At 37.0% G+C, this 14,736-nt stretch overlaps 1 protein-coding gene across 1 annotated transcript in view; it reads left to right on the top strand.

Moving 5' to 3' along the window:
* jeb (jelly belly) overlaps positions 1–14,435 on the top strand; it is a 70,351-nt gene extending 55,916 nt beyond the window's left edge. The window contains exons 2-3 of the mRNA XM_036375818.2: positions 8,137–10,103; positions 14,368–14,435. Of these exons, the coding sequence (XP_036231711.2) occupies positions 8,137–10,103; positions 14,368–14,435 (2,035 nt within the window). The remainder of the gene's footprint in view (positions 1–8,136; positions 10,104–14,367) is intronic.
* The last annotated feature ends 301 nt before the right edge of the window (positions 14,436–14,736 follow it).

Genomic DNA, 14,736 nt, shown 5'->3' on the forward strand with positions numbered 1-14,736 from the left:
AAGAAGGCAAAGCGGATGTCGGACGCCGCTAATACTCGTACACAAACAGCCAGCCAACGGGCCAACCTTAGCACAGGCAACGGTTCAGCTAAACGTTTAGTAGACAAACAGGCGATTCCTGCTAAGAACACACGACAAGTCCTCGCTTGTCGCTGCTAACGTTAAGAAGGACAAAATTTCACTACTGAGCTCTTACACAAAAGTGCAGTGAAGTTTTTTCTTCTGAAATTTTTAAGTGAAAAAGTGAAGTAAACTTTTCAGAAGGTACACGACAAAAACTTAAACAAATCGGCACAACGCAGGTGCATTGTGTTGTATTTAAGGTTTTGTGTGTGAGTGTGAAAAAAAACTTATAATTTTTGCGAATAATTTTTTGTGAATGAATTGGCAAACTTGCTCCGCTTAGTCCAGCATAACAGTGACAAAATAAGAAGCGTGAACAAGCCATTGAAAGATAATTGGCAAAAATAATAAAAAATTAAAAATAAATTATAGTATATAAACTTAAAAATTAGGTTAAAAATTGATTTGAGTTTTTTGCGTACGTTATGTTTTGAAAATTCAAAAAATTTAACGAGAAATTTGAACAAAAAAAAAAAATGGTGTAAGCAATGCAATAACAAATATGCAGCGTTTGGCATAACAGTTACTACTACTGTGATATATAAAAGTGTTTGTGCAGCGGTGAAGGCAGTCAGTACGCGATTGAAAGTGCAAGCGCAAGGAATCGGCAAAATTAATGCCCGAAACAAAAACAAGCGCAACATAAAGAGAAAAATGTATAAAGTGTTAAGTTTAAATTAAACAATAAATAATGATTAAATAAAAAAAAATTATAAATAAAAAAAATTAATAATAATAAGCAAAATTAAAAAATAAATATTTATTGAAAGAATATTATTAAAAAATTAATGAATAAACGGCAGAAAAATAATTAAAAAATATATAATACTAAAATAAAAATTTAAAAAAGCGCAAAAATATTTTTTTATTCATATGATTAAAATTTATTAATATAAAAAACAATTTTTCTTAAATTAAAAAAATATATATATACAAATATAAAAAATTGTGTGTAAATCAAAACTAAAATTACTGCAAATTTTGCGAAAGCATTAACCGTACAGTGTGCAGCAGCGCTCCTCAAATGCGTTGCGCTTACAAAACTTGCTAAGTGTAAACATGGCAATAATTGTGAAAGTTTTTGAAATAAGTCGAAACCACTGACAAAAGAATTGCCAGCCAGATTTTGAATTATAAAGTGAATTTAGTGTCGAATTTGTGTTAAAAATAAATGCAAATAAAACAGAAATTTAATAATGCTGCCGATTAGTAGTTTCGAAAACTAAGACAGTGCTGTGCATTTCAATATTTTTGATTAAAAAAAAATTTCGCTAGCAAGCAATTCGCAGCAATAACAAAATTCAGCATTATTTTCAATAATTTAGTTTATACACTATAAAATATTAAAGTTTGGGGCACACACTGGCTTTTGTTCGTAAAAATATTTCTTTGAATATGAAATGTTTATAGAATTATAGGTTGAATTTTAAAAAATATAAAAAGTATAAAAAATAGTAGAAAATTTCATGCAAGCTTCAAAAACGTCACAAAAGCCGACGTTAATTTTGTATAAAGCGTCTTAAGGTTAATACAAATATTTTTCTCTAAAATTCATTTGTTAGCATTTTAGTATTTATAATTTTTTTTTTAAAAGAAAATATTTCTATGCGATTTTTGTAATGTTTTGACACACGCGATTTATAAACAATTGGAATTTTCCATTGATACAGCATATGAGACTTCATTACTGTGCAGATTTTACTTTCTTTCTTTCTAAAATAGATTTTAAGCTTAATAACACGCTTCCTAATCGCCAACGAGCTTCAATAGAGAGTTAGTTCGCAAGTTTGAATATTTTAGACAGTTACTTAGTAAACGATTTTAATGAATATAAGCATACAAAATGTTTTTGAAAACGTTTCCCAAATGTATGCTTCTATTAAACAGCAACTAGTGGTGCTATTTAAATGCATTTTTGATGTTTCCGGAATTAACATATACATACAATATATTGGTTCCTTCCGAAAATATTAAAGAACACAAACTCCATGGACTTAGTTTGCACTTTGAATGTGTGCAAATGTGTTTAAAATTTTTTTTTGATATTTCAACACCAAAATAATTTGACACAGAATACGCAGAAGCAGTATTGAGTCCACTGCTTTAACTATGTTGTTTCAAACAACTGATGATTGTCTGTGACAATAGTCGTCTTCTATACGCCAATATTTTGTTCGGCTATATTGACAGTTGCTTACTCTTTAAATATTTCATGTATATCTGAAAGCCAAAAAAATTATTAAACCATTTGCTACTTTTTAGGTAATTGCCTAAACCAGTCTATTACTTTTATACCAGTTGTTTGTTCGTTTCGCCACTTTCCACAGTAGGATTATAGCAAACAGTTAGGTTAGTATAAGTAACGTTGAGTGGATACATCTCAATTAATATATTTATACAAAAGCTTGACCAACACAATCCGACTTAAAAGCGCGTCTCAACACAGCTTTCATTTTTCAAAACTTAGTTAGTATAATAGTTAAAAGAAAGCGGTACAAACTAGACCAAAATTAACTCTAAAGTCTCAGGTATCAACTGATAAGTACTGTAAAAGCTTTGTTTTCATAAAAACAGCTTAACTGTTTTTAAGAAGTTTCCGATTCATCTTCTAAAAAATTTTGTTATGATTTTTGTTTCTCGAAACTAACGCTTTTAATATTCTAGTACAATAATAAAATTTTAAGCTATTTTAAGGGCAATTTTAAATTGGTTTTCAACAAACTCTGCCTTGTTTTTAAAATTATTTAAATTTCTTTTATTTGGCAATAATAACGGGTCCTTAATGTATCGCAAATTAGTTATTTTTTGATATTTTAACAATAAAAAACATCCCTTAACAAATCTGTAATGGATATTAAAGCTTTATCCTGGATAGAAATTAAATTTTAAGAGCTCTCTGACAGCGGCGTACACGAAGGGGTTTTAGGGGTTCAAACCATCCCATACGCCGCAATTATCTGATGTCACAAAAGCATTGCTGTCCACTTTTCAGGCATTATTAATGAACTTAGGCTAATATAATTTAACCTAACTTAACATATAAGAAGAAAAAATATTAGCTGCGGCTGCACCGAAACTATACTCTTCACAGGTACTTAGCACAAAAGTGTATAACAATATATTTCTTTAGTTTGAGTTTGATCGGTTAGTCTGTGTGGCAGCTATATGCTCTCCTTTACATTAATTCCTGCTAAATTTCATATAGAAATCTTTTCAAATAAGAAAAGTTTTTATACAAATACGTGATTTCGAATAATCAGTATATATGCTTCCGACAAACGAGCAGCTCCTTGATGAGAAAAAGACACGTGCTAAATTTCAGATCGATATCTCAAAAATTGTGGTAGTAGTTCGCATATAAACAGATGGAAATTGCTAAATCGGCTCAGCTCGTTATGCTGATCATTTATACATATATACCCTTTAAACGGGTGTTACAAACTTAAAATATCCTGTTAAGTGTATAAAAATGTAGCAGGAAAGTTTTGAAAAATGAAAAAATATTATAACAATAAACCTATTACTTATAATTTAAAGGCTTCTTGTGGTCGAAACGTTTACATTTTTTGTGTTGAAGTAGTGTCTGCTACAAAAACTTGAAACATAGTTTTGTTCGTTCTTGTTTAATATGATTGTTTTTTAGTTCAAAATGCTAGAATTTGCTTTGCTGTGAACTGCTTTCAGCAATTAAGTGCATAAAAAATAAAAAATAAAAATAATGAAACCAATATCGCCGCGCTAACGTGGATACTTCGTGAAAATGTCAACTTACACTTAATTGCCGAAACTTAAAATGCCGAAACACAATAATTGTATTATACATTTTTTTTAAGTTTTCTAAAAAATATATTTTTTTTCTAAAGAATCTGATATTCCAGTTAACTGCAAGTACTTACCAAAGTGCGACGGACCAAGAGATTTCAAATAACCGTGATAAGTGTTATAAATAAATGAAGAAACAAAAGTGACGGAAACCCCAACAAAGTTCCACACTACTTTCAAATCAAACGAAGTGGTGCCAGGCGCAAAAATTTTCCACAGAAACTGCGACGAAGCACAGAAACAAAACCGAAACTTGTAATACTGCGTTGTCATCATAAGTAGGAAGTGCTAGCGAGCAGCACGGTTTGCAGCTGATAAGTGCGCAACAAAAACAAAGTGCAAAGAACCAAAAATAGAAGATTGAAACAAAGTGCAAATTGCAACAAAACAAGAAAGCTAAGTGAAAAAGTGAGTTCGACACTTCACAACAACAACAACAATAACAACAGCAACCCGCCATAAGGCAGTAAGGATAACAGAGCGCAGGTAGAGTAGGCAGTCTTCAAGCGCGTCAAGTCTCAAGCAGCGCACAAGCAACTTGACAAGTAGACAGACAGACAGCAAGGCAAAGCACAGACGGACAGATAGACAGACAGCGCCAGCAGTGAGCGTAATTGTGCGGCCGAAAGGAAGCAAATTACCACTGCCAACTCAGTCCACAGCAAGCACGGCAACGGCGACGGCATTCCAACGCCTAACAGCGCAAAAATAAACATATACACACACACACACACACAGAGATACGCAAAGAAAGGACGAAAGCCAAGGCAAGCACAGCAAGTAAGGCTAATAGGGCAAAGGAGGCAGGTGCGGCAATCGCGGCAGCAAGACAGCCCAGTTAAGGGGTGTAGAGAAATTGTCTGAAAGCAGCAAGCGATAGGTGAAAGAAGATCCTAACTAGCAATACAGTCACACGCACATACACACACAGAGAGAACGCGTGCACATACACCACCAAACAGGCTGCCCAGGAACCGAAGACACGCAACAGAATAAAAGAAAACGTGAAAGCATATAAAATATATATAAAAAGCTAAAAATAGCCTACCAGCCAGCCAGGCAGTCGACCTAAAAGCGCTGTAAGCCAGCGCGCACACACACACGCGCTCAACTAGCAGTGGGCGCGGCGACGGTGTGTCACAACATCGCGGTGGTTTGGCAATTTTAGTGGCAACAAAAAACAAAGTCGAAACTAAATTGGCGGAAAAGCAATAAAAGCCGCAAGACTTTACTGCGTAGCTTTGGTGTAATATTGAAAGGAAAGCGTCACAACAAAAGTAACGAAAATAGAATACAAGCAAGCGCAAAATAGCAAAGTAGTGAGTGTGTGTAAAAACAATAAAAAGACATAAGAAAAGCAAAAAAGACAAAACAAAAAAACCAAAAATTACAAAAAACGACCGAATAGTTAAGTGAAGTGACTAAAAGTAGTTGAGCTTTAGACAAGCAGACAGTTACGGTGCTAGACGAAGACAAGTGATAACGCACGAAGTTACGAAAGTGAACACTGTACGACTAAAAATCAGCAAATCCGTAAATACGAAAATAGCCCAACAAGCGCTATCTCAAAACCAATAAAACCTAAGTTAACGCTGCGAAACAACATTATCGTAGTGTGTGTTAGTTAGTGCAAAGTTGCTGCAAGACAGTTGTTGAACCAAACTCGACGGTGCTGAGGTCAAAAGCCGTCGTCAATCAGCAGCTAGCTCACAAAGCGTGGTGACACAGAGCCAGTGCAAAGGATCAGCAACGCGCAGCTTTGCATAGCACACCAAAGTCACAAGCGAATCAAGCAACAGTTTGCGTGCAGCAATTCGTTTTTCGCACACAGCAACAAAAACAAATAAAAAAGCGTGGTGAAAGTAAGTAAGCGGATTAAAAATAAATTTGTAACGTCGTCGGTGTGAGAAGTGCGTGTCGTGCCTCACGGAAATAATATATATGTATATACACGCATAAACATACACACGAAGTCAAAAACAATCGCACGAAGACAACGAAACTAAAGCGGCGACTGGCATATAACACGAAAAGGCAATTAGGCAGAAGCTAAAGTTTGACGAGACGTAGTTAGAAGTGAGGAAGTGAGTGCTGAAGGTGAAAATAAACATTTAGTCACGACTTAAAACGTTAGCTACAAAAATAAAAACAAATGCAAGTGAGCAGCATAAACTTGTGAGTCGCGCGTGCTAAGAAGCTAAACGATCGGGCATACGAAGAGACGAAAGCAGTGTGTTAAGTGCAAAACTAAAGCTTACAAGCGCTGATAAGGCTGAAAAGTTCCTCAATGAAACAGCAGAACATTATAACAGTACTAAAAACTGTGAAGATTAACTAGGAAGCAGAGAGAATTTTACGCGAAAAATATATGCGAAAATTTTATGAGAAAAATTTATGCGAAAATTTTATGAGAAAAATTTATGCAAAAAAAAAATATACGTGGAAAATAAAATTGAAAAATCTAAGTGAAGCGTCTTTACAGGCAATTTGCTGTACAAAGTTCCTCGAAAACACGAAAACTATTGGCTAGTGCGTTAGTACAACTACACAGCACGAAAGCGCTAAGACGCGAAAAAAACAAATCTAAACACGACGGCAATAACATAAGCTGAATTGCCGCAGATTCTCGCGACAGACAAAGTGGAGTTGCTAACGGTATACGCGAACCGGCCAACAAGTCGATTATCGATTTTGTCTCCACTGACACATAACAAGATTGCTGCGTGCTAGAAAAAGGCGAACCAGCAAGTAAATAGAAAACTAATAATAAGAGAACATAAAATAGACTAGAAGAAGAAGAAGAAAAAAAAAAAAACAGTACAAAAAACACGAAAGCCGTACGAGCAAATACTGGCAGACAGACAGCGCAACAGACAGACGGAAGACACTAACTGTAGTCTAGTTGCGCGAGCCAAGTGAGCAGGCGTATGCTATTGAGTTAACGAAAAAAAAAAAAAAACACACACACACACAACCAATACGGTGTGTTGGTAATGAAACCAGCGCCGAACTAAGGGCGAACGAACGAACGTACGAGAAACAAGCCGCAGCGGTGCTACAAACAACCGAATTGTAGCGACGCAACCATAAACACAAACGAACAAACAAACAACACAAATATTATTGTAATCGTTGGGATTACAGTAACAACGAGTGTACTGTGCGCGACTGGTGAGCCAACAGCAAACGAACATACAATTGAAGTCGGTGAAATTGCCATTTCAACGGCGTGTATTTATCGTTGGCAGTTGTGCCACCGCTGAAAGGGGAAACCGACAAATAATAGCCAGCGACGAAAACAAAGCGCATAGCGCAAAAGTAGCGAAAAAGAAAAGCAACTGTGTGTGGCAACAGAAATCAGGCAGCGCACATCAACGAACGGAAATCGTTGAACATAAAAGCCATTGCAAGCACAACAAACACACAAAAAGCATACAAAAATCAACGGCGCAACGAGACGTGTAACGTGTAAGCGGAAATAGAGGCGAAGGAAACACACACACACATACACACAAACAACAGAAGCGGAAACGTACTTTTGGCAAAAGATCAAAAACACGTCCTGTTCGAAAGCAGGGACTACGCGAGCGCTACTACCGGCAAAACGGCAGGCAACATAAGGCAGCAATCAACAATTTCGGCAATCAACGGAAAAAGTTGGTGAATAGGCGCCGACAGTGCCAAGAAATTCACGCCACGATAAAAAAGCTTGCTTTGCTTTGCTAAAACTACCAAGTTTCTTTGGCGGCATTACGGCCAGAATCAGCCGAGCACAGTTGACGACAACCACAAAGTAACAAACAAAATAAATTAAGAGTGAAATTAACGAGTGCAACGGTTGCAAGGAAAAGCACTTGCAATATACCATTAAACGAGCATAGCATACCCAAATATACAGAGAGACTGTTAGAGAATGAAGACTTTTGTGTGCAAGCGTATTGCCGCTTAGACTTAAACGTACGCGCCCAGGTTCCATAATACCCAAAACGAAACCAAAACGAAAATCAACAACAGTCTTACGCGTTAGTTAGACTAGCTAGAGATTCCCACACAAAAAGCAAAAGCGGCATTTAAATTAAAAAATTCCCCCCTAAAACACACAAAGCAAAAACGAAAAAACCTTTGTTAGCACGAATCCAATTCGTCTGCAATTGCATATACCTATTTATATATATATATATATAATTCCAGACAAGTAGTTACGCAAAAATCCCCAAAAATAGCACGTTTACTTGAGCGTTTGCGTCGCATCAACAAAAAGAAAATGTTCTACTCGCTCGTGCAGACCATCGTTTGTGTGCTGCTCATTCAGGCTGGCATTTATGCGCTGCATTTGAATGGTCCAAGCGGTAGCAGCAATGGCGCGAGCTTGGGTAGCGGCGGCAGCGGCAGCGGTGTTGGTGTCAATGCGCCCACGAGCCATGGTGGTAGCGGCGCCGCACAGCTTAATGCCGCCGTGAATACAAATCAAATGCTCAACATACTCTCCGCTAATCAGCATGCGCAACATCTGCATGCCGGCGGCAGCGGTAGTGGCAGTGGCGGCGGCGGTGGTGGCAGCGGTATTGGACTCTCGCGTGCTCTAAGCAAATCCGCTGTCAATCCATTGGGTAATGCCGGTCGTTTGTCACAGGAATTGGCTGATAGAGCACAGCTCGAACGCGAACGTCTAATGTTACTCGGACTGGCGAAGCAGACAGCATTGGCCAATAGCGGTACGGGTCATCATGGACGTCCTATTATTACCGGTCGCATACAAATGAGTCCCGTCGAAGATGTGGAGAGCGACTATACGTCGCTCTTGTTGCCACAAGCGCGTGGTCCGCTCTATGGCAGTGTTGTTAAAGAGCCGGCGGCCACAGAGGATGATGAGTATGTCGACGAAGAGCGTGATTATGAGAGAGCTCGTTTAAGTAGTGGGGGAAATCGTAAATATGAGTATGGGCGCATAGTAGAACCGGCTGATCGTGAAGAGTACACCGAGCCACAGCACAACGACGAGTTGGATGAGCTGATTGAAGCTGAACCGGAGCTAGATGATGTGCTCTCCGATTTAGAAAGCTATCAGTATTTGGATGAGCTCTTGCCGCCGGAACATCGCAATTTATGGGGTGATGACGGTTTGGGTTATGGCATCGCCGGTGGTAACAGTCGGCCACATCATCTGAATGACGGTTTTCCACTGCTGTTGAATCCATATCGCACGCTAGAAGAGCTGGAGAATAGTCCGTCTCATACCTTGCAAGAAATATTCGAAAAGGAATCGCATGACAAGGCCGATTCGAAAGCCCACCGCCTACATACGTCACACCAGACACACGAACAGCAGCAACAGTACGAACAACAACCACATCATCAGCCAACGCAGTCACAGCAGCAATATGCATTCAGCGGTGGCGTTAAGCACCGCAACGGTGGCTATGGTGGTGGTGGTGGCGGCAGCGCAACTGACTACAATAATAATATGCAGCAGAAGTGGCAGCGTAAGCGTTCACAGCAACAACAACAGCAGCGACAATTACAACAATGGCAACGCAATATATTCGGTCAGCAACTAAAACAGCAGCAATTGCACCATTTCGGCAAACAACCACAGCGCCACAACAAACTTTCGCTGGCCAATTCTGAAGCCACCGCCACTAAACATATTCCGTTAAATGGTAGTATTAACAATCTCAACAACAACAACAACAACAACAATAAATTGTCAAGCACTTTGAACGCATTGGCAACGCAACAACAAAGTTCCTCCGCACCTATAATGTCCAGCGACGATGCGGCTATGAAAAGTGATCAGCTGCAGCAACAACAACGACCACAACAGCAGCAGCAACCAGAGGAGCCAACACAACAGCAGGTTGGCAAGGATACCACTGCTGATGATGCAAGTCCAACATCGGGCTTATCAAAGGCTGCTGCCAAATTGAAGGCACAGCAGCAGCAACAACTGCACAAAAAACAGCAGACGCCGTCACAAAAGCAAGAATCTTTCTTGCATCCCAATCATAAGCGCTCCGGCAGCGTTGGTGGCGTCAGTGCCGCTAATGGCATGTCAGCAGCGGCTGCTGCGGCGGCGACCAACGGTTACTCCTCCATCGCAAGTCAGCTGATGTTGCGTACGGCGCGAGGGCAGCGGCAGTACGACGTGCCACAAATAGGTGAGTGATATTCTGTTTGCCAATCAAATAATTAAAATTATTTTGTAAATATTGTCACGGAATATATGTTGCAAGCAAGTTTTACTCCCAAAATTTGCAAACATTTTTGGTTATGGGTGCTCCAAAATTAAAAAAAAAAATGTGCTGATGTTATTTTTTGAGAAAAAAATTTGAAGTCAAAAAGCGTAAAAAATAAAATTTTTGGTGTTGTTATAACCTAAAAATACTATAAGAGCTCATGCTATCAGTAGCAGATGTTCATCGCAAATTTTTTGTGCTGAAACACTACAATCTCGCGGCTTTGCAAATATAAAAATTAAAGAGATATTTGATTAAAAATCTTTAAATTTAGCAGTTAACCGTTCACAAATACAAAAGATTCCATACAAGAAATTTAATCGGACAGTTTGTGTGGTATATTCATGCTAAAGTGGTCCGTTCTAGACAATTTCTTCGGAGACTATACCGTTATCGTAAGTAATAATTCAAACCAAATTTCCTGAAGATATCTCGTCAACTAAAAAAGTTTTCTATATAAGAACTTGATTTTGATCGTTCCTTTTGAACAGTTCCGAAAAATGAGCAGCTTCTTGGAGAGAAAAGGCAATGTGCAAGATTTCAAAACTATATCTTTAAAATTGCTAGTTCCTCAATATCGCGTATATACGGGTAGGCGAAAGAAATGAGAGAATTTCTCGTTGATTAGAACTTGAGAAACCCCTCAACACAAGTATGTGGTTTCCAAAAAATTGCGAGTCGCCACGACACTAAAGTTGTGAACTGAATTGTGAGTTTAAAAATAATTTAGAAAAATACTTTTGCGGTGGTATTTTTAAATATTTAAGCAAACTAAAAATGAAAGAAATCGATTTATTTAAATTTATCGATTTAATACGCTCTTAGCTCTGAATTCAAAAGATTTCATATTTTTATTAATGGGTACTCAGATAGAAAAGAAGTAACGGTAGGTAGTAGTATAAAAGACGAACTGTCTTTTTTTCGAGCTAGTAGTTTTACTTACAATCAACCAAAATATGACCTTGTTTACTTAGCAGCGCACCAGATTGTTTTTTTATTTTGTGGGTTGCTTTGCAGGCGATGCTAACGATTGGAGCAACAACAATTCTAAATAAAACAAAATAAACCATTATTTAATATAAAGTTATTCCTTTACATGCTCAGTCACATAATTCTATACATATTTATATGTATATATATATATATTTATATGTATACATATGTATATATATATTATATTATTCGGTTAAACCAACTTGCTGCCTGGGCGCAGCTAATTTTCATTCAGAACCAATTTTAGGGTTGATTGCGTTTGACATTTTGTCCCTTACACATTGATACATACACATTTATATAATACATGGGAAACAACTCAAAGTTTTCTTGGCATTGATTTATATACTTATAAATTCACACACGAAATAACGAAAGCTAAATTTAACTCAAAAGTAAAAACGCAACAATTTAAAGGACAATAAAGTGCTTATATAGAATTTTGAAAACGTATAAAATATAAAAAAAATATATAAAACTGTACATATGTACATATGTTATATAACATATTTTATATACATTAGGGTGGGTCCAAAAAAGGATTTTTTTTTTGGCTTGGTACTCTGAAAAATAGCTCGATAGACACATTTAAAATAGGCCATCTACATATGAGCAACTACTTGAATAATATCTGTTTTCGTAGATTTTGTAGTAAATTGATTGCTCTACCGAATGGTCTCTTACAGTTTTTTGGTTAACCGTTAAACTTAACCGTTTAAAAGATAATAACAATTGAAGTTTGATTAGTTTAAAACCAATTTTTTTTTTAAATTTACAACATAATGATAAAACATCATTGTCTTGTTACTGCTCTGCAAAAATAAAATGAAAAAACATTTTTTTTTTTGACCCACTCTAATACATATAATATGTAACATATAACCCGCTTAATTTCAACTTATAAAAATCAACAAATATGTAGCTGAAAGCCTCAAATAGGCTAACCTTTGGGAGGAACTAGTATACGAGGAAATCGTACACCTGAATGTGCGTGTCCTGTACATAAATCAATTTCATTCAGAATTTAATGAGAATTTTTGATTTGATAGCTATATAAAGGACGTTTTTTCGACATGTGGTTTCCAAGAAGTAATAAAACGCATTTAGCTTAAAGTTATGGCCAAGAATGTAGCTTTATTATAAAGATAAGGGTTTGCCATTGTGTTCAAAAAATAATTTTCGGTAAGTGACTGTCGCGTCTAGTTCTAATAAATTCCAGCCGAAAGGCCCAATTTTCGACAATTTTTTGCAGTAATTGTTGTCGTATGTCAGCACAAACACGCCGCATGTTATCTTCCAAGGCGTTAATCGGGTCGGGCTTAACTGCGTAGAAAGTGATTTCACATAACCACAACGCGAAATAATGCGCTCGCCAAAAGTTCCCTTCAATAAATTGTTTGTTTAGTTGGGTGTATGGCATTTAGCGTCGTCTTGTTGGAAAAGTTCAAAAATAGTCACTAATCACGGCTCTATAGCATGCCCTATTTACTGTAATGCTATGGCCTGCTTCATTTTTGAATAAATATGAAACAATGATTCCCTCTGCCCATTAAGCACACCAAATAGTGACTTTTCCAGTATGTAATGACGTCTGAACAATGGCTTGTGGATTAGCATCACTTCAAATGCGACAATTTTGCTTATTAACATATCTTTTCAACCAGAAGTGAGTTCCATAATTGTTGCGCGTGATGGCAGATGGCTTCATTCGATACTCTGCTCCACAGCGGCAGTAGCATCGTCGGTGCGTACTGTACGGCGTCTCTGTCGAATTAGACTAGACACTAGAGTGAAAGTGGTGCGAAACCGATCTATAATTGCTCTAATTATCGACACTGCTATGTCGACCAAATATTGGAAACGCAAGCCGCGCCAAATCCGAAAAAGTATTGTCTCATTGAAAACCATACGTATAAAAAATGACACCCGTTAGTCTCGTTAGTCGAAATAAATTTGAAGACAGTATCGTCATGTTAGTTATTTTTCAGCGCGTTTGACACCAAATATTAGTCCGTGACGTCTTGCAGAAAAATACCGCAAAGTCTGCAGTTTTGACAGGTCGTTTTGTTTTTGCCATATCATATCGCAATCTTTTACATATTTGTCAGGCTAGGTAACAAAATAATTCTTTTTTTCTCTCATGTCTCAACTACAACTCCTCTATTATCTATTCCTTTATAACGGTATAACTACTTGACTGCCAATAAAAAATTAACGTTATAAAACAATAAATATCAAATGCTAGTGCAGATTTAATTTTAACATAACGTAACTTAACTTAATCACACGAGAAATTTGAGCGCTAATTCTCCTTCAACACTAGCAAAATTTTACTTACATAATCATTGTAACGGCATCTCTTCACGTCGCCTTGCGTTTTCCTCTCACTGTCTCTCCTGCGGAGACAACTTGCTTGACTACTACTGCTCGACAGCGCGCCGACTCCTTTTCGCCAGCAAACACTTGATCTCAACAAGCGTACAATTAGTATGTGCGCCGCAGGATATGCATATGAGTATGTGTGCGAATGTGTGTTGTGTGTGACTGTGTATCCACACTTGCTAAGTACTAGCAACTAATCTAATGCCACAGCAGGCGATTAGCATTTTACTTGCAGTCACACACTTCGATTGAGTTGCCACTGGCGTTGTTGAGCGCGACGAAGTCTAAGCATTTGACAATGAGAGCGACTCCTTGTGAAAGTATGTCATAAGCTAAAGTGTCAACGTTATCTGTGTAGATGTGCGTGCGCGTGTGTGTGCGCGCTTGCTTGTATGCTTAGCTGTGCCTTAGCACTAATCCATTCATCCTTTATGCAACACTTACATACATACATATGTTTGTATATACATATATATATTAGCTACTTGCTGTCGTTGCACGCCGTCGTGGTGTTCCTTGTGATTCTAGGAATGTCACGGTGGGCGGCCATACGGAAGCGCGCCTTTGAAGTGAAGCTGCGAGCCACTTCATATTGTTTATTTAATTTTTTTTTTGTTACTTTTTTTCTTATATAATTTATTTTCGTGTGACTGCAGCGCTAGTGGCAAGGATACTTCTCTCTATATGTGAGTTTGTGTGTATTTATATATATATACTGCGTGTCTTGTAGTTTGTAGTTGGAGTCTGTGCTATTGGCATAATGAGCGCTGTCACTAATTGCATCATCTTTTTTAACATTGGCGACAATTAGTCTGGGTTTTCGGTGCGCTGTGGAAAGATGTGAGGCTTATGTGCGTGCGTTTAATGGGTCGCCAGTAAATTTATGCGAAATTTCGTGAGAGTTTACATTGTTTAATTAAAAAATAAAAATAAAAAATTTAATTTAATTTAAAATTGTTAATGAAAATTAATTTAATTTTTTAAAATTATAAAAAAAAATTTTAAATGTAAAAAGATTTTAAAGAATATATAAATGAAATTAATTTATTATAACTATTAAATTATTTAATTAAAATAATTGAAACGCATGATGACATAAAAAAGATTAATTTAAAAATTAAATAAAATAGTATCTGAAAATTAAAAAAAAAAAATTTAGTCAATAGATACAATTAATTAA

Source organism: Bactrocera oleae, chromosome 4 (genome assembly GCF_042242935.1).
Source record: "Bactrocera oleae isolate idBacOlea1 chromosome 4, idBacOlea1, whole genome shotgun sequence".
NCBI lineage: Eukaryota > Metazoa > Arthropoda > Insecta > Diptera > Tephritidae > Bactrocera > Bactrocera oleae.